The following is a 21,511-nucleotide window of genomic DNA, read 5'->3' as shown; positions in this document are numbered from 1 at the left end:
CTCCTTAAGCCTAATTTCTAGGACAAAATTTTGGTACCGGCTGTTGTGCCTGCCAGTTTACTATGCATACAAAGTTATAAGCACAAACTTACAACCAAGACTTCATGTTCTTTGCTCTAGATGGACACAGCTAATTTTGTAATTTTCAACAGTCGTTAGAGCCCCCACTAGCAGTTCCTATCAGAGACGCATTAGAGCAACCTGGGGTTCTAGATCCACACAATTCTCCTGCCCTACCTTTTGCTCAGTGTGGCAGTAATGGGACACATACTTCAAGAAACACAAATTTAATGGTGTATGTTTTTCCACCCCATGCAAGTACAAGGCAGGTATTATGGATCATTATTCTCCCCTCTGAGAAAATGCTGCTGCACAACCCCTGCCCCCTGCCATGCCTTACACCCTGAAAGGCATACATTTGCTTGTGCTAATAATCTACCCAACGAGTCTTCTTCTGCAGCACACAGAAGTTGCTTTGTTGTAGTATTAGGGGGTCTTGCAGGTCGTATTGCCACTAAGATACAAGCTCACCTATCATAAAGAAATTGGTTCAAACTGTTGGCAGACTCAAAGGACAAAACTCTCTCTCTCATGTCCAGTTCATTTTTTTTCACCTTTTTTTTTTTTTCATGATTAGAAATACTGTGGTCTGAAAATGAAAGTTTACCTATTGGCTTAATTACATGATTCCAAAAGCCAGATGTCTAGATATGAGCCTAAATGGCTTTGCCTTAAACTGGCCTTTCTTGATATACCCTATGTTCAGGGGGAAAAAAAAAATCTAATTCAATTCCACTACATTCTAGTCCAGAATAGTGAGGCTCCAACTTGACTCATATCATGATTAAAAAAAAAATACTACAGCATATAATGTTACTTTTTATAGCTGACAGTGAGTTCCATTAGACTGTAGAAGAGTCTCTAAAGGAAAATGAAAATAGCCTCCCAAGGGAGTGGAAGCCCCACACAGCATGATTTAAATGTGGCAGCTGGGTCGTGGGTGGAAATGGCGGTTTCCATTGAAAATCTGCTGCCAATATACCTCCTATGGCTAGATTTCACAGGGAAACATGGCAGTTCCCTCCCTGAAGTTTAGCTGCTCAGTTTTAAAGATGCACAGCCAGGAAAGCTAGCAAGGGTCATTGACTGAATAGCAAAAGGTCCAGAATGATGTACTGTCAGAGGACCAAAGAGTAAAACCAGAAAATGGCTGGAAGTATGTGTGTAACAGGAAGATGGCAAGAAGAGGAAGAGATTCTTTAGTTTTAAAAGATGAAAGGCAACTTTTCAGAAAGTGTATGTCACTTCAAAGACTACTTTTAATTTTTTGAATACTTTGAGGCATTTGATGCTTAAAACTTATGTCTCATTGAAAATCAGTTCGCAATGTATTAGTCACTTTTGAAAATGGTCCCTATATAATCGGGGCACAGATCTATACTGGGAACAGTTGTGGCAACGTTAGATGTCATCACACTTAACTTGAAAGTACTTCAGTTTAGATGACTAAGTTCCTTAGTGAATAAATTCCCCAATGGGAATATATAGGTATATAAGCCTGGGAGTCACTACAGCAAGTTGACTGTGGTCTATCTATGCTAAGAAATATGAAGCACCATGAAAAGAATGTTTCCAAAACCACTTCTCTCTTTCTTGTTGACATCTGCGTCTACTTGCAAGTCTGACTTAGGCATCATCTCAAAAATATAACTAATAATCCAAAAAGACACTTTCTGATGCAGGTACAAAAATCGTGCCTGTAGTATGGATGGCTACTTTATTGCCCCCTGTCTTGATACAGGCAGTGTGATACTCTTCTCTGCCTTTTTTTTAACAACGCAGGTTGAAACAATTGTCAAAAAAATTGAAGACTCTTTCTTTTATTTTCTTTTTTTTTTTTGGAACCCCATTGACCTGTTGCGGCTCCAGATCTGGTTCCCCTAGAGAAGTCCTTTAATCACCAGCCTAGCTCTTCTCTCTCTTTCGCTGTTCTCTGTAAAAAACCTCACACTCCTGTCTGGTCATAGGCCTGGCTTCCACAGCCGGGACAGAAGGCAGCTTCACCCTAGTCAGTCTTCACCTCTCATCCTTTTGGTATGGCTCTGGCTTGGGAATTAACATTACGCTTGGGCCCACTCAGGCTGACGCAGAAACCGAAGCAGTGTGTTGTGTCCTGAGGGAGCATTGCTGGTCCAGGATGCACCACTAGCACGAAATTTTTCAGTGAAAGGGGATGTGACTGCTATGGTGTCTATAGAAATCAGTGCTGTCCCTGCAGGTTCATGTGAGCAGAGGACGCCTGCTGTGCCTAGGATCAGAGGATGCTGGTAGAAGCACCTGCGCTCCGCAAAACTCAAACATTCCGGCATGTAGAAAGCACTGCGCAGCCCAGCTTAGCTAAGCTGGCAGCACCTCTGGGCACACGCAAATAGGTTTTCTATCACAAGTTTGATCAACTACAGACTCGGGCTTTTTGTGGATCCTTCTCTTCAACTTCAGTACCTAAGGTCTATTTAAGTTGTGCTCTAGAAGTTTGTGCTTATATTCTGATTGATACGCTGAAATATTTTTTGTGCAAATCACAGATCTAGAAATGTAATAGTGGAAAACTTTTCTAATTCACAGGTAAATGCACTAAATGGAAGGTGGGCCAGGTATCAGAAGACATTGTAGTGTCCAAAATACCCAGAAGATTTTGAAGGTAGGGATGATAAGATGCGATGTCACTCCAAATTATCTGATATCATGCAAAGATATATTGTAATGTAGTGAGTAGGTAAATCTTTCCTGACTCTTCACCAGATGATTCTAAATTTCTTTATGGCTTAAAAAATAGGGAGTTTGGTAACATCTCTGTTTTTCAGATCAGTCAATAAATTTTCATCTTCCTGGGGAGGTTTTGGGTTTTTTTACAGAGTTCTAGAGCATCATAATTACAAACTGCCCTAGTGTAAGAGGAATGAAATTCTATTCCTGCTTACACAAGAGATCAGTTTAATCCACAGTATACACAAAAAGTGGGGAAAAAAAAAAAAAAGCTACTAGCAAATCTAAACTAACCGTGATAGTTCTGTTGTGGTTCTACCTGAGCTGTCCACTAGACTGTGATTTCTAAATCTGACTAACTGCTATAATTTTCAATGAACAACCAAAATTATAGTAGACAGAAAAAGCCAAATGTTTTCTGTTTTATAGTTCTGCTTAAATGCTGACATTTTAAAGAAATGGTTCCACTTTTAGTCAATGCCATTTTAACTGTTCAGTCCTTCCTCCTACACCCTTTTAATAACATAACTGGAAGCAGCAAGCTTGACTGTTAAGATATGAAGTTAAAACAGTAGTCAGAATTTATTTGCATACTTTCTAAAATGATGTTTGTTTTATAACTCTGACTCGGTTTCTGAGTCCAGCTTTCTCTGTGATCTCTTTAGGTCTCACAAGCTAAGCAAAGCCAGGCCACGTCAGTTCTGAGTATGTCAGTATTTCCAAGGAACACCTAGATGCTGCAGAGACAGTACTACAACACAGAAAGTAGTACGCTTTCCTTGCCAGTAGCACTGAAACAAATTTGCCATTGTGGAAGGGACAGAAGCCTGTAAAACTGGTAATACCTTATGTCACATGGAATTAAAAAGTAGAGCTAAGTGTCTGTGTTTTAAGAACTAGAAATGTTAATTCCAAAGCCCTGCTCAAAAGAAAGTCATGCAATTACACTCTGTCAGAATTATTCCTACATTTTCAGACAGATAAACAATCTTCAATTTTTTTTTTCACTTTCCATCCCAAACTGTAAGCACTATAAATGTGCACTGGTAAAAAGTTGCTATAACCAGTCTTGTGAGTCAATGTGCTATTGTGAATGTATTACAACACCATAAGCGATATTACCTTTGGTGTCATTTGAAATCAAATACTTAATATCACAAAATGCACTGAGGCTATTGTGTTAAAATTTGTGAAATGTTTTAAAATTAACAGTTGAAAAAGCTTTATGAGCGTAAAATACAGTTACTGTAGTAAATCGGCTGCAGAGCAGCCATCCACCTAGTTGGACTTTGCATTTCCTACTTCCTTTCACAAAATATGGGATATCCAGAGAATTCCCTGAGAAATGTTTCAAAATCATTTTTTTTTGATGGTAGGTAGCAACGTGCAAACATCTATGACTCATGTCAGAGAATATTCATCATATATGTCACGATATATGACATATCCTCTTGTTTCAGATGACTGTTTTGCTTGTCCCCTTCTCCTGAAGTAGTCCTGATGGTCACCACGAACCAACAAATCATTAATCTTCATTGATCATCCTAAAAGAAACTATGCCCAAGCAAGATCTACATTAAACAGTACATCAGTAATTCTAGCACATTATTCTTATTGTCCCTGCAAACACTTAGTAACAAGAAATCATTTGCTAATCTTCGTATAAATAAACTTTTAATATAAGAAGGCTGGTCTAAAGCAAAAGGCACTGGAGTAGAATTCAGAGGCATGACTCAATTTCTGGCTGTGACGCACATGTCTTGTGTGGTAGCAGAGAGTCACGAACCGCTACCTTACCAAGGGAGCGCATGCATTACAGCTCTCAGTTTCTATGCATAGCTGCACAGTGAAATTCCAACATCCCCTTCTAATACCCAGGGACATGTAGGCACTTAACACACAGCAGAATTTAGACACTGTAATCCGGACGGGAGGAAGGTATTTTCTGTAGTGGGGGATTTCCGCTCCTGGAATTAATCACCTTAAGCCTTCTTTTTTCTTACAGAAATAGAGATTAACTCAGTCTTTTGACTAGGACATGGTCAGAGGAGGAATCACGATCCCAGCCTTAGCCATTATCTAATCTAGAACATACAGAAACGTGTGAGAAATCTGTGTTTAATAGCCTCTTTTGCCAGGGGTAACTGAAGCTTCATTTTACACCTCTGAGAAGACTGCTTGCTCATGAGGTTTTATAGTAATCTGGGTTGAGAGTGCCCACTTCTCTAATACTTCACTGTCATGATTTAAGCCCAGACAGCAACTAAATACCACACAGCTGCTCGCTCACTCCTCCCCCTGCCCCAGTGGGATAGGGAGGAGAATCGGAAAAAGGTAAGACCTGTGGGTTGAGATAAGAACAGTTTAATAATTGAAATAAAGTAAAATATAATAATAGTAATGAAAAGGGAGATAACAAAGAGAGGCAGAGGAATAAAACCCAAGAAAAGACAAGCAATGCACAATGCAATTGCTCACCACCCACTGACCGATGCCCAGCCCATCCCCAAGAAGCGATCGGCCCCTCCCGGCCAATTCCCCCCAGTTTCTGTACTGGGCATGACATTCTATGGTATGGAATATCCCTTTGGGTGGCTGGGGTCAGCTGTCCTGGCTGTGCCCCCTCCCAGCTCCTTGTGCCCCTCCTCGCTGGCAGAGCCTGGGGAACTGCAGAGTCCTTGGCTTAGGGTAAGCACTACTGAGCAACAACTAAACCAGCAGTGGGTGATCAACATTATTCTCATACTACATCCAAAACCACAGCGCTGCACCAGCTACTAGGAAGAAAATTAATTCTATCACAGCCGAAACCAGGACACTCATGCAAAAGAAAACATTCACATGTTCTTTGCTACCAGTGAAGGATTCATTTAATTCCTCTCTAAAGCAAGTGTCTGTCTTCTATATTGCTAAAGCTGGGACTGAAAATCGGGTTCTTCTCTCTCCAAGTGATTGCTCAAAGTTACAAAACTATATCCTTCCTTCTTCCTTTTGGATATATTATTGTCCATAAAATATGAACAGATTAAGAAAAAACAATACAAGTATCTTGATTTTAACCTTTTTATAGCTAATGCAAGTTCCCAGAAGATAGGAGGAACGTGTCCTAACTCCTGCTGACAAAGAATAAAAGAGGGGGTGAGTGCCATGTTTGTACAGATCACAAACTGGAGGACTTTAAGAACACTTGCTGCAGTGAAACAAGCAGGTAAGGGATTAGAGATGTACTAACTATGCTACTTACTTAATATGACATAGGTATCAAGGTGCCCAAATAAATGTTTCCTGGCAGAAGACTAGAAATTTGAACAAGCTTAATGTTAAAAGTACAGTTCTACTTTGACTTCAGAGTTAGACACAAAAAAAGGGAGGGATGATGAGGGTCCACTCTTTGGACAGGGTAACTTAAAGCAGAAGCTGAATGCATGCCAGTTTTAGCTCTAGCCTTTACTCTGAACACCTATTCCCCACTCACAAAGTATAGGTAAGATTTTCTCCTGAGACCTGATGAGGGTGAAAACCAGTAGCAGGTGCACATCATTGCTGAATTTCTTTCACCAGTATCAATTGGACAGAAAGCATTCATCCACTACTTGTTCATCCAATGCAGTGGTCTGCTCGTTACTTTAAATAAAAAAATTGATGGCAGAGAAATCTGTCCCAGTCCCAGGGAACGAAACTTTAAAAAGCTGTTTTAAATGGCTGGTATTGGCATTTAAAGCTAATCATATCCTGTCCTGTCTCATTTGGCTTTAGAGTATTACAAATTTTATCATAAATCACCGATTTAAGACATAGGTTGAACTTCAATCACAGGAATATTTTCTCTTAGGCATTATACCCCTTCTCCACTCTTCCATGCAGACTTACAGTGTGGCACTGCTCGTTCTTGCAAATAACGAAGGGATATTAAGTTCTGCAATCCCTTTTCATGTAATCAATAAGCTTCAAGATTTTTTGGGGAAGGTGATTCAGGTGAGTAACCAGGAAACCAACTTGGAAGGACCACTCATCTGGTTGAAGTTAGCACCTTTTACAGTGTCCTAAGCTGTACAGTGCTGAGGATGTCTTCAGGAGCTATCTGTCCCCTGGGCATTTGATTCTGTACTGTGGATGTATTTATTTAGATTTATTATTGCCATCAAAGATGGCTCAGGAGTACCTCTCCTTTCTCTGTCCTGAGCTGACAGGACTAAAAGCAGTACTGCATATCAACCACTAATAAGAAGCGATGTCTTTGAAAGGGCTGTCTCAACTTATTGAAAAACTTCAATGTAAGTCTTTAAAGACATATCACAGTACATTTTTAGGGTGGGGAAAAAACCCACCAAAATCCTTTTTTCTCTTTTTTTCTACAACCTTGGTTTTGTTTTCTCACTTCTTCTTTTGTGCCTCATTCCTCTCCTATTTCTACATATACATCTATGTGGATTTTTCTGCTAGCATGGTCTAGTGATTTTGAACATGCAGAAGGTAGATGGACCTTGGTTTCTCGTTCCTTCATATCTGAATTGGTTTCTTGTTTCTTTCATATTCTTCTGATAGCCCAGGTAGTATTTAGGGTGCCTGAGCTCATAATATATGAACATTTGAAAGAAAAAGATCACTATAACTTTATTTATTTTTTACTAATATGATTTCCCCGCCTCTTTTTTTGATGATTCTAGCAGAGTTCAGATCATTTTCACTGAGGTGGAGAATAAGATGCTGGGCAGCGCTATTCTCTGATAGCATGGGTGCCACCTATGGACAAAACTTTCAAAGTCATCTATGTTATTTGTGTTGGCGTGGACACTGGAGCAAGAAATAAGACTGAGTTCCCTGTCTATCCAGCTGCCAGTATTCACCAGTAAATTCTCCTGTCTCCAAAGCCCTAACTTGGGATGCTCCAATCCAATTTCCAACAGCACCCGCAGTAGCTATGCTGCCGCTCAGCAGAACTGTTGGCAGGAGGATGAAGGCAGCTCCGTAGTACCTTAAACCCAGCGCACAATGTTGCTCATGGCTTTTCTGGTTCAGTGTAAGGCTAAAAACTATGACTGCATTATCACTAAAATACACATTAATAAACAGATTTCTTAAATACCCCCAGTTCTTTAAACCTCAGAATCAATATTTTTACAGAAATGTTGCGGAAATAATTCACAAATTATGAAATAGGGAAACTACAGTTGACACTAAATGTAAAATTGTCTTATCATTACAAATTAGTTAGTTTTGCTGTATCCTCTGGAAAAATATTTTGATCCAAAAAGCACTGAAATGTGAGGTTAGGATTCCTCTGACATCAACGGTCATTTAACAGATCTTTATTTAAATACCAGGTAAATATCTGAGACAGAGTTTTGGGTATGATGTTTGTAACAATCTCCCATATATGCTTCTGTCTTTACATCTTAAGATGCCCGAAATTCTCTTTCTGTGTACAAGTAGGGAAACAGAGGCATAGGGAGATGAAATGTCTTGCCCATCATGTGCGAATCAACTCTGTAGATCCTCTTTTCCATTATGAAAAACACAAATTATTCAACCTCAAACTATTTATTTCTCTCCTAAGAGAACATGATGTTCTCAGCAAAGCTGCCAGGCCAACCAAATAAATTTCCCATAGGCAACAGTAAAATGTGTATAGCTACTTCCAGGATCTTGTTGGAGACACTATCTCCCCGGTATTACTGGATGTTTTGTTCTTTTTTTTTATTATTACTTTTTTTTCTTTTTTTTTTTATTTTCTTTCCCATACTTTCTGCATGGTCTTCATTTATTTTGTGGCTGATGGCAACATCTCCAGACAGATCCTTCCACAGAAAACTCTGTGGCTGTAAGTGGACTGCTGCAAGAGAAATACGCCCAGCACCTGCCATGTGAAAGAAAATGAGCATATCATTTCAGCAGCATACAAGCCTGGAGACCCACTGCAGAAAGCACGTCCCAAATCTGCTGTTTGCTGCTGCTGCCCAGCCAAATCAGCATTCTCCATGGTCCTACCTCTGATTTTATTCCACCCTGTTGCCCCTTTAGCAGGCTAGTACTCCCAGCCCATGCAGATCCTGCAACTCGGTGCCACTGAAATTGCTATTCCCAGTCTAGACGGTGGTAGGAGGAACTGAACTGTGGTTCCTTTGTGCGGTCACCTCTAGACAATGGCCACTGGCATGCAGAGCCACACGCCAATTGCTGGTGTATACTTGGTTGACGTTTCAGACCCAACTTTGCACCTTTCTAATCATTAATCAACAATCAGACAAAGGATATATTGCTGAATTCAGACAGCAGCCAATACAGACCTCTAATACATTATGGATTCTCTGTCAGCACATTTATTTATCGTTCACAGTGTTCTGTTTGAAAATCCCTATGCTCTTTCACTTATTTTATTTATTTATTTACTTACTTATTTCTCTTCAGCTAGATTTAACACAGCAGTGAAGCTTCATTTATTAACATTTTTTTACAAGCCCTGAATGGTGGATTAGTTTATATAAAATACACTTACAATATTATTCTTGGTATTTACCACAACTTACCAAAATCTTTGGCAAATATACCATTAAATGAGATAGAATTAAATTGCACAGGCAGCATCAGAGCACGTTCTTTCCTCAGGTAAATATCCAGTAAATCACTTTATCATTATTTAACACTATAATAAAGGTTGACTAGCAGCTTAGAGAGAAATTAATATACATTTGTCTATACTTCCAGCATTCAGTGGGATTTTTCACAGTATCATAAAAGCAAGCAACAATAAGGACCTCACTGTTCTGTGGTTAGGCTCTAACACAAATGCATCGGTGGACCTCGGGTTCTGCACAGCATGCAACCATGCTCTGCTATCAAATTAATGTTAAAATATGTATGTCCTGGCTTCTGATTTATAATATCATTGACAAATAGTAAAAAGGACAGGCATGCCATAAAGTTTATGGATGGAGTGATGGCATGCACAATGATGTCTCATAAAGAATAAAGGGGGAAAAGTTATTTATTCTTGTGGATTCAAGAACTAAAATACAGATAGACTGGCTGCGTGCACAGAATTTTTCATAAATATCCCACAGTGCACCCTGTTGTACAGCAGCCATACATTAATTAGAGCATTCAGCAGACACTGCAATGTGTTACACTCACCCAAGTGAATCTTCATTTTTCACATGCAGGGCCTTACTAATTAAAATCAGCTTTGCAATTAAATGTGGAAAATTGTGTTAAACTTTCAAGCGTGGTTTAGAAAAAAATGTATTTATTTTTAGGGTATTTTATTTTGATGCAAATGAATTCTCCATCAAAGTGAGACCAGGAAAAGGGAGGTATGAGGATTTCTCTTTTTTGTATTATAGATGCTCCTCTCAGTTGCAAGTTGCAATGCTCCACTATCTCTCTGCCAGTACCTGGCCCTGTTCCAATGCTTTTAGTGAGTGCTATCTGTCAAGGCATGAATAATACAGCCCCTAGGCTGTCGGCAGAATCCAAATGAGGCATACATCAGGAAGCAAGCACTCAACTTTAGCTCCAGAACATGCTCCTGTGAAGACAGGCAATTATTCACCCACGGCTGCAGCCATGGCAATCAAACTGGTGGGTGAAAAGGTATATGAAATGAAAAAATTTGAATAAGAAATATGGCACAAGAAGCCACGGAAATTCAATAATTTTCTAATAAGAGAGAGACATTTGAGTCTTTTAATTTCCAAGTTTGGGAGCCTGAATTATTTCAGTCACTCTGTTCTAAAATACAGACGACTAAACCAGAGTATGTAATGCCAAGGCAATACAAGGGTATGGGGGGCTTTTCCTAATCAAAACAGCAATGCTAAACTCTAAGGTATTTATAAATTCAAATAAATCTGCTATATGAAATGACAAATCTCACGCTTAAAAATTAAAAGATGGTCAAAACTATGCTATCTGTAGAATGTAATAGAAAAAGACAGCCTAGTAAAGCAACAAAGAACTAGTGATACCAAGAAATTTGGTGGAAAATTAAAATTAGATGTATTTTATAAGGTTAGGGACAATTCATACATTATAGATCTAAACACTATTTTATGATCCCTCTTCATTTTTGAGACTTGCTTCTTTTTCCAAGACATTGTATCAGTGATTAATGAAAAAAAAAATCCCTTACAAATGCCATATGAACTGAAGAAAAGGCATGCAAAATTCCTTGGTAGATGAAATGTTCAAGTTGGTTTATTTCAGCTGAATTCTTATTTTCAGCAATCGAATTGAAATTCATGATATAGTGAGAGCTCTATCAGTATTTCCATTTTAAATCTGAAGGGTTTATTGTTTGGCCTTAACAATTCATCCTTCACCGAAATTTGATGCATATTGTTTCAGACTAAGATTGTGTTTTGTTTTAATTTCTATACAATGGCTTTATCTGCTTTCAAATACGCACTGATATATGCACTAAAAGAATCCTAAATTAGTATACGTAGTGCCACACTATCAGTTTAACATTCTTTTAAGGGCTCTTATTTGTCAGAATGTGTTTCATTCTGAAGCATGTGGCATTTGGCAAGTGATTAATCAATTACAGAATCTAATGGCTTTTGTTACTTGAGAAAAAAAAACACAACTCTGATGCTAAGATGCTTTTAAAATAGGCCATTGCATGTAATCAGTACTTTTTTAAATGGAATCTAGTTAGGCTTTTTATGATGTGTCTACGTACCTATTTACATGGCAAACCATAGGCATCTATTTGGTCTATTATGTGTTTTTAAAAAAATGCTAAATACACAGCAACGCAATAGGGTGTAATATTTCTAAAACCCTCATTCACATCTACTCAGTGAATAACATAGGCCATTTTGTGCTCAGTTACTCAAGAGTAACTATGACATTTGCACCCGCTGAACTTACAGCAGAAACTGGACTTGCTTTTACATTTATATTTGTATACATACAATGTGAATCGTGTTGCCTGTAAAGTTGACTAATTAAACTGGCAAAGTTCCTATTAATTGCAATGAAAGAACACTGGAATCTACGTTTCTCTTCAGACGCTTAGCCGACAGACATCCTGAAAACACGGTTCTGAGAACAATCTCCTGGTGTGGTTTGGGTAACTGCTGTGTACCCAGATGGATTGTTCACAGCTAAAAGTATCCAAGGATCTGGATCAAGCTTACTGTTCAAAATTAATTCAGAGCTCTGAAGGTATAAGAGTATTGTTTGTTATTATGCACTATGCACAATGGACCTGAAGAGCTATCAAGTGACTAAAATAAACCGTATCAGGAGCATGGCCCAGGGAGAGGCTCTGGTTTTCACTCCTAAGATTTGAATTTTCTTCTTGTCTCCACCACCATCTCAACATGTTTATGGCTTATTTTTTTGGTTTTGTTTTTGCTTTCAAATCTTTCACAACCTTTGGGTTTTTTTTTTTATTTTTCAGGACCTGATACTGCAAAGATACAGGCATTTCTTTAACTGCATGATCTGTGAGTAGTTCAGTTGGCCTCAGGTGTCTGGAAACATAAACAGGTACTGAAGTCCTATCTGTGTAAACGTTAACATCTAGGCACTGCCTCACGCTGTGCATCATACACAGTACTAGAGAGTCCATGATAGCTTCAAGTTTCTAAGTATTACTAAAATAAACTTTAAAAAAAAAGATGTGAATTTTCTCCGAAGAAGGTAGGCACAGCACCTAACCTTGGGCACTTACCCTCAGTGCCCAAACAGGGATGCTAATCTTTCTGAGCTTCCTGTGCAGTCACTGGAGAGAGGCGCTTTCGCTGAGTTCATTCGAGAGACCCCAGCGTCCTGCCCTAAAGCGCCCTGCAGAGAAGCCTGTCCATCTCAGCTGTCTATCAGCATGCCCAACTAACAAGCTAAAATTAAGCACCAAACTTAAGAGCTGAGAGCAAAGTACAACGCCACGCAAGGTTTCACTTCAAACTAAGATTTGACACAAAGAAAAAATCAAAAAGATGGAAATGATACAAGTTGTTACCACTGTTAGCCTAACTAGTGCCACTCTCGTGTTTTCATATGCCTCAAAGGAAATATCCATGACATATAAGGCCTCCTTGTTTCCCTAGCCAACCCTACCATTGCAGCTCTTTCATAATTTAAAACATAATTGGGGTACAAAACATATGATAAAACTCTCCTTTAACTTCTACCTAACATTCTATCAGCAGAACAATATTTCATCCCCTCAATCTGTCTGAAAATTCGAAAGGATCTGTTTATTTCGCTTGAAGCTTAAGGTAGTATCTTCAGTGTCACATTAGTATTACAAGGATAAAATTTCAATTAAAAAAACCCCTGAAATTCCAGAGACTTCAAGATGTTATAGAAGAAATAGAATTCTGGAGAGCTCTGACTACATCTAGTGGAAGCAAATACATTTAATTCCTAATAATGAGCCGGTCTGGTACTGTGAATGGAAAGGTCTTAACCTCATTAAAAAGCTCTGTAGGTCTAAATGGAATTGAGTTAGGCATCAGCTGAGATATGCAATTCCCTGAACACATCAAATTTTTAAGACAGTCTGATTTCCTTGGAAGAAATGTTTGAGGGTCTTTCCCACCCAAATTGCAAAACAGAAAAAAGATAAATTCCTTCGGATTCTTCGGAAAACTTAAATTTACTAGCTGTTGGTTGGACTAGATAAAAAAATTACTGCTCTTTTAGAAAATAGATATGTATATTGTAAACCTCAACAAAGAACTTTGTGTTTTTACACAAAATAAGACATATATTGGTTAAATATATTTTGATTAGTGGATTGGCAATCAGGGTGACAAGAAAACATAAAAAACCCCCACAAATTCTTTAGCCAGTAAGAAAAAAAAAGGAATTTTTGATGTATTTCCAATTTTTATTCTTTGCGCATCTGCCCAAAATTTCATTTAATTAACAGCTCTGAGATTCAGTCTGTTCGTGTACTGACATACCAGGATCATGTCAAGAAAGCAAAATATGGAATTAACGTCTCAAAATTGCATGTAATCTTTCCAAACCTCACATCTACTCCTTCCCCCTCCCCCAAAGGGTGATTTAACATAGACACACAGATCAAAGTTAGAGCAATTCAGGAGGAAAGTCAGGGGTTTTTTTAAAGCTAAAGAGTTTATTTCTGTATGTTTCAAGACTTTTGTTTTTGAAATCCGCACGCAAATCCCGTGAAGTGTAAAGAAATGTATGTAGTTACAATCTTGTAACTAGAAAGGACATTATAATCATGTCATTTAACTGTTGACTGCTTGTGAAATTTCTGAGGGAAAAGAAGGATTTGGTGCCATTCATTAATGGCTGATAAGGCTTATATTTACATGGACAAAAGAGAACCATGGTTTGAAATGAGAAGTCACAAGCAAATCTAAGAAGAAATATTTAAGAAGAATTTAAGAATGATTTTGGTTATTTCTCCTAAATCAGTGTTCCAATCTAATCAAATCCTTCAAATAACCACAAAACTTTTACCATTTTTATGAGTGAAAAAAGATTAGGAAAATAAATTTGAATATAATTATGTTATGTTTTATATTGTTTAAACGTAATTCAAGAGAATTTTAATATCAGGCATATCACTTTTCTTGTAAAGTATTTTCTGGACTTGTCCCTAAGCTTCATTCACTGCTAAGAAAAAAGGCAGCACATGAGTGGACGGAGGGGCACTGAGTGGACTGACATGTCACTGTTTGGTATCTTTTCCTGCTTCAAATAAATGCCTTAATCACAAACGTATAATTTCAATTTAATTCACAGAAACCATATGCCCTTATTACAAAGCAGTTACCAGATTTGGTGTGAAATACATGTTCTTATAAACACCACAAGTGCTTTAAAACCTTAGCAGTTTCAGGAAAATTTAACACTGGTTTGAACACCTCCCTCTATTCAGGAGAGAGATGGCCAAAACATCAGCCATTTTATCTCTTGCAATGGGCTGCTGTATAAAATATGTCAAATGAAATGCACAGCACATGAGAAAAATTCATGTATTCTAGAGCTGTTAAATTTTCAAAATATTGTACAAGAAATTCATGGACATATGATTCAGGAAAGGAATGCTATTGATACAGATGTACAACACTATTGAACATTGAAATTGTAGACACAGAAATTTAAAGATTGAGCTCTAAATTAATTTGAAGCACATGTGGTATACGTAACATATGCTACCTTATATATTATTAACAATAAACAGCTAAAACCATTTTCTTAAAGGAGGTATCTCTACATATCATGGCTTAGAAACTGAAGTAAAGGTGTTTATAACTACAGTATAATATTTGAACCCTAAAGTCTTATTTACGCTGATTTGTCTCAGGCTTTGACCTTTGAATCTACCCTGATCAAACTTAAAATGTTCAGAAGCTCATTTTCATTCAGTTGTAAAATACATTAAATAACAGGAGTCACCCTGGCACCAACATGTCAGTAGGGCCAAATTTTAATTTGCAACACATGAGCAAGAGAACTGTATGCAAAAATAGAGAGAAGATTGGCAATGAGAACAAGTTTCCTCAGCAAAAATGTGAGTTAGATTTTGTGTGACATGCAGAAAGGAAAAAAAAAAAAGTGAAGTGAATCCACATGGCTTTTAGAATGTCTAATTACTAATTTTTATCATTGTTTGGTTTATCAAGGTCCTGCCAGCTAACTTGTTTACCAAATCTCTTCACTAAATTATGAAAAATTACAGATATTACCTTCTGTGCCTTGCATATTTGCCACTAACATGACCACTGCCATCACAGCCAGGCGTGGGACAGCTGCAAAAGAGAGAGAATTAATTATATAGGTGCTGGTGTGCTGCAGAAGGATTATACTAAAAGCAGGCAGTAGGTATTACAGAGATGGAGGGCAACAAAGACAGAAAGAGAAATCAAATAACTGAAGGGAAAAAAAAAGAGGGGATGCTTTTTATTAGCAAGTCTCAAGGGAATTAATTTCATCTGTGCAGCAGGGCATGAGCAAACCACCAATGAACTTGAAAGTGCATTATACCCATTAAAAGGCACGAATTTTCTAAATTGCTAATGGGGATACATTTTACACTCAGAGCACTAACCTGAACAGCTCTTGTATGGCTGGTTCCACGGGAACTGCAGAGAGATGGAAAATATATAAAAATTTATCATCTATTACAAGTACCCCTCTTCTACAGAAAATTACCAGAAAGGTTGTGTAAAAGCAAGGGTCAGAAGGAATCGTGCAAAGAGATTCTGGAGGATGAAGGTCACCCTGAGCAGGGGCCTTGAGTGATTTACTGAAGCAAGAGACATACCTCGAACACCTTTGGAGCGTGTGCGATGGCGCTTCTCGTCTGCATCCACCTCCATCTGGGAATAGATTAGCAGGCAGTCAATGTTCTTATCCTGCATGCACAGACTATCAATGCACAGACTGATACAGTCTCTCACACAATTTATTGACACTATTTTAATTCCATTTTATCCTGTAAGGGAAAGCCCACCTTACAGGGGATTTTTATGATCTTTATGTTTATTTAAAAACAGAAAATACGGTAATTTCTGCTTTAATCAGTCTGTTTGCATGCCCTGATTTCATAGCAAATTGTGTGCAACTAAGTGCTGGTTCCTATTTTCAAAGGGATACTTCTGACATAAACCCCTGATTACTCCATATATTTTGAAACAGGATGCAACAGACTTCTCTACAATTTAAAACTAAAGTCAAGGGGTCACACACCATAGGTCGCTTTCTAACCAAACACTTTGCCGTGGGAAAGAGAGGAAGGAATAATGACTGGAAAGGAGATATAAAGAGTCATCATTAGAACTTCAAAGATTTCATGGTTTAATATGGCACTATGATCTTTGCCAATGTGTTTCACTGTTTAGATATGTTTTTTCAAGTTTCAGGAATGTGCTCACATGCTACATATGGCTAAATCTTTACCTTCATTTTAAAAACAGCATGCCTATCTGATGTAGCTTTCTATACAGTAATAAATACACAGTAATCTTAAATATTTACCAGACAGGGGTAGGGCTGCAGATTAGACCTCAGGAAGTATCATAAGCACTGATCTATGGTAGTTACCATAGGGCCACATGGTTTCTTCTGATATTCCGTGTACTATTGTCACCAGACTTTCAAAGGCAAACTGCATAGGCTAGCTAGAGTTTACAATTTTGTACAACAGAAGCAGATCGCACTGAACTATGTTGAGAGACTGTGTCAGGGGAAGTACATGCAGTATCTGTATCATCAGCTCCTTTGCATGTGGAAGAACAGGATGGCAAGATGGAGCTGCAGTGGTTCATACATACAGACGATATTGTAAAGGTCAGGAAGCACAGAAATCAACCATGGGGCTCTAGTTCTCCCAGAAAAAAAAAAAATCAATCACTGGTTTATAGCAATATCCTTGGATTGGTATCTGGTAAGAATGTCACATATCACATGCAAAAACACAGAAACAGGTTCAAGTGACCAGCAGTTAACCCTTTAATCACCTAGCTTTCTTTGGTCAGTACCTTAACACAAATGATGTCAGAAGTAACTAGCAAGGAAGAAATCAAGGGGTGCTTTTCCAGAGCTCCCTCAACACATTACATCAGGAGGAAAGAGCACAACAAAATTTGTGGGTGACTGGAATTCAGTGGAAAGAAAGGGCTACCCTCAGAAGGCTCTGTGCTACTGACATAGTTCTGCTCCTTGGTAGTCATCATCTGGTTCCTGGTAGTGTGATTTATTCCACACCAAAGGGATGATCTTCTAAAATAAACAGCTATTACGAAAGCTAATACAGCACCAGCCTCTATTAAGGAGCTTCAGTGCAGTCTTCCGATGGGGACCTTTGCATCACTTTGAGTGGGTTTCAGTTTTAAATTAAGACACCTACATATAGCTGTGTGCATATACATTAAGAACACAAACTTTCATCACCGTCAACCAACAGTGCTATCTGAGATACCGTAAGGTATCCCATCAAGCCTTCAGTTGCCAGTCCAGAAAGGTACAGAGGGTACAGGTAGGTCCTCTGCTATATCTGTCAACCCTGTGCAGATATTTCAGACATCCTCTGGCATCAGAAATGACTAGTTGCCTATGCTTAGGCAACTGAACTTATGCATAGTTACCATAGTCACTGGAGCTTGAGGAACAACTGCTCTGATCAGCTACTAGGTGTTACTTTAGGCTGGACAGAATTAGTCTGTAGGCACCTTTGCCCATACTGTCTAGCTCTCCACTGAGCATAGCAGGAGACACTTGCCGTACTTGTAGATACCTACGACAGGCACCTAAACCGAATCTTAAAACTTCAAGCTATCCACAGTGTCTATCCTACACCTTGGGTTCACACCCTGGCTGGCTTCTTAGCTCCTAAGATTTGATATGCACTTGAAACTTGTCAAATTGCCATATCAAAGCACTAAAGAGCATCTCTGGAATATAAAAATCACCCACTAGATGATGATATTCTTTTCATTTAATAAGAAAACAGTATGTTGTGCTATTCTGTTAACTCTTGCAACGTGTAAGGACTTGACAGGAGACCAGAAGTGGAGTTACTTGATCTTCAGCCTAGCATGTTTTTTAAAAAGTTTGAAAAACATTATCTAGCATCATTTGTCATCACTGAAAAATCTGCTGAAAGACCTATCATGATTTTAACCTGGAAATGCTGCCCCAGTTGTTATGACAGTCTGTGTAAATTTAGAAGGGGTAAACTAAAAAACAGATTAGCCTGTCTTTCTAAACCAAAGTAAGCACTTCAAGAATGCTGTGGGTACACTTTTAACTACGCTGACAGTCAAAGAAGAAATCACTGAGCTGGAAAAGCCCCTATAGGATCCACACAATCCAGATCCAGAAGCAGGTCAAAGAAGTGAAAAAAGGTTGTAAAAGCTGCAGGCATGCAGTGTTATTTTAAATTTTGGTGTGTATTCTACATAGCCTGCTGCTTCTCCAGAAAGGCACAGAACTACCTGCCTTTGCCTGTGACCGAGATGCCCGGTCATATATGGCAACGTGCATCTTGGATGCTCCAGGACACATCAAACGATGGTAGATGCCCACGTTCAGCCAATGGAATCTTGCTTTGACTTTATTTACATGCTCACTCACAGATCTTCAAGACTTTGTCATGTCACACCTTCAGCTTCCATCCCTCCATGTATTCAATGTTAGATGCTGGGAGCAAGCAATTTCCTGAAATTCTACATGAGACGCACATCGGTTCTGTGCAAGGACGGTCACCTGCCAGCCTACCATAGCAGTCCCCAGACACAGCCCTGCCATTTCCGAGGCCAGGAACAGAACTCTGCAGGCCATGAATCTCACACAAACACAGACTTCCTCACCACTTTCACACGCTGAAAAAGGAAATGTGGACCTTCGTGACTCACAAGGAGTTCATCTCAATAGTTCTACTTTATTCACGATCTTTGTATTACAGTTCTGCAGAATACCGAGTCACCATTCTAGAGAACTTGTGGACATCGAGGACAGGCTGCCTAGAGTTACATTTAGCCTGGCATCTAAGAGTAGGAACCAGGACAACACCTAAAAGATTATGTACAAAAGCAAAGAGCAAGGCATCAGGAGTAGGAAGAGAAAAAATTCTTAACCTGGCTACAAAGAGAAGCTCTAGACATGAAAATGGAAACGTCTAAATTCTTAATTCTGAAATGGAAAAAAAAAAAAGGTTTTGGTAGAAATTAAACCTGGTAAGTCACAATTAAAAGTAATCAAATTATTGGATATGCCTTACTCGGGGATGATGAACAGAGAGAAGCAGAGCTAGCAACTCTGTATCACTGTTACGTGCATTAGTGTTATTGAAGATCTGGAGAAACAAGACCCTGAATAGTTATAGATGAGTGCCCTAACTAATAAATCACAAGATGGGGTACAAGAGAAGGTCTGTTATATCGGAAGGTATGTTGAAGGCAACCAAATAGGACATGAAACAGGTTGAGTAGTTTCTTTAGCATTGGAAAAAAAAATAGAAAGGAAAAAAATCTGTGTTGCAGTGAAGGATTCTTATGGGATGGTAGATGAACGCTATAACCACAGGACTATCCCTGAAGTTTCTAAAAATTGTGTCTCATAAATTTCTCATGTAAGAAATTATTTAACCAGCTGAAGAAAATTCTATACTAAATCTCACTTTTCTGTGTAAAAATGAAAAAAGCCCTGTGTGGTCACCTGCGTGCAGGCAATTAAGACTTGTTATGTCTTACTGTACAGAATCTGACCTCAATAACTAATGCACACATGCATACACAAACACAAGGTGCTTTAAAAGTGTCAGTATACAAAAGCTGGAAATAATCATGAGCCAAACTGAGCAGAAGATCTTTTAACAAAAAATTAGTATGATTAGGAGCAGTTGAAAAATACTTCATTAAATGTTAAAAAAAAAAAAGGTGCATAATCACATCAGAAGGATTCACTAATAAAAAGAAAAGGAAAAAAAAAAAAAGAGAGAGAGGTAATAACCCCTCCTCAACAATCCAAAGCTTAAAACCCCAACTTGTAGCTCATGACGATTGAAAAATAATTCATATGCATGTATACGCACATAGAGCAGTTTTCTAGTAAACATAAACTATCGATAAGGAGAACTAAAAATATCAATGAAAACCAAACGTTGAACAGGAAACACGGTAATAATAAGAAATTACTTAAATATATTCAGAAGAAAATTAATTTTTTTTATTATTTGGAGATAATTACTAGCTAGTACTAATAACCAACATGAAAAGTTTTTAAAAGTAAAAAAAGCATCTATTTGTTATTTTAAAATCAAAGTCCTAGATAACATTTACCCCCAAAATTAACATAAACTGATAGTTCTCCAAGACATCACTGTTGATATGTAACAATCCTGGAACACTTGGGAAATGCTGGAGAACTGAATAAAAAAATCTGAAAAAGATTGTACTTGTAACTGTTTAAATTAATCTTTACTAAGTGCTGAGAGGATGGTGTGGCTCACTAAGTTAATCTTCCTGATGCTGGCCCTTAGTAACATCATACAAAAGCTGATATGGAATACAAGACGATGACGTAATTAGCACCAGTCAACACTATCATGGAAAATCTGTAATCAAAAACACACGAAACTGCTCTTTGATGATACTTTAAAATTTGTTGATAAAGGTAGCTATATTAGGACATCATACACTTAGACACTTTTTAAACATTTTGCTTTCTCCTACTGAACATTCAGACAATAAAATGAGCACTTCATAAAATCAGTATATTTGTAACAGATAACAAATATTTCTCCAGAAAAAAATATTTTGTATCAAAGTTACTTTCTTTACAAAAATAATTGTAAACAAAAAAATTATATATTTAACAAGAGCTTTTCTAATGTAATCTCACAGGTATATGTTTTAGCCCTACAACATTGAGTATCTTCACCAGTACTCTGGAAGATATATTCTACTGAAACATGCAGACAACACAGAAATTAATGGAGTGATAAACTATGCTGGAGACAGGCCAGTTACATATACTGGCCTGCGTCATTTGGCAGATTTGACTCATCTGAAGGAACATGCCAATTCCAAGGTCCTGTACCTATGAACAAAGAATGTGGGCCGTGCTTGAAAGACCAAAGACCTTACTCTGTAAGGCAATAACAGTGAAGAGGATCTGGACAGCCAGATGAGCACGAGCAGCTGCACAACCTTTAAGGCTGTATTAATGTTCCAGAAAACCACTGAGGTATTCGGATATGGGCAGTAGCTTCTAACAGAAGAGGGCAAGTTTTCATCAGGACCTTATCTATTTT

At 38.2% G+C, this 21,511-nt stretch overlaps 1 protein-coding gene across 1 annotated transcript in view; it reads right to left on the bottom strand.

Annotated features, from left to right (window-relative positions):
• The window catches only part of MYT1L (myelin transcription factor 1-like), a 123,715-nt gene extending 107,592 nt beyond the window's left edge, over positions 1–16,123 (bottom strand). The window contains exons 1-3 of the mRNA XM_009694589.1: positions 16,022–16,123; positions 15,806–15,839; positions 15,444–15,506 (exon numbers count right to left, since the gene is read on the bottom strand). Of these exons, the coding sequence (XP_009692891.1) occupies positions 15,444–15,506; positions 15,806–15,839; positions 16,022–16,118 (194 nt within the window). The 5' untranslated portion in view covers positions 16,119–16,123. The remainder of the gene's footprint in view (positions 1–15,443; positions 15,507–15,805; positions 15,840–16,021) is intronic.
• Positions 16,124–21,511: the final 5,388 nt, after the last annotated feature.

The sequence above is a fragment of the Cariama cristata genome, unplaced genomic scaffold (genome assembly GCF_000690535.1).
Source record: "Cariama cristata isolate BGI_N322 unplaced genomic scaffold, ASM69053v1 scaffold7412, whole genome shotgun sequence".
Taxonomy (NCBI): domain Eukaryota; kingdom Metazoa; phylum Chordata; class Aves; order Cariamiformes; family Cariamidae; genus Cariama; species Cariama cristata.
This window is presented reverse-complemented; position numbering and strand designations above follow the sequence as displayed.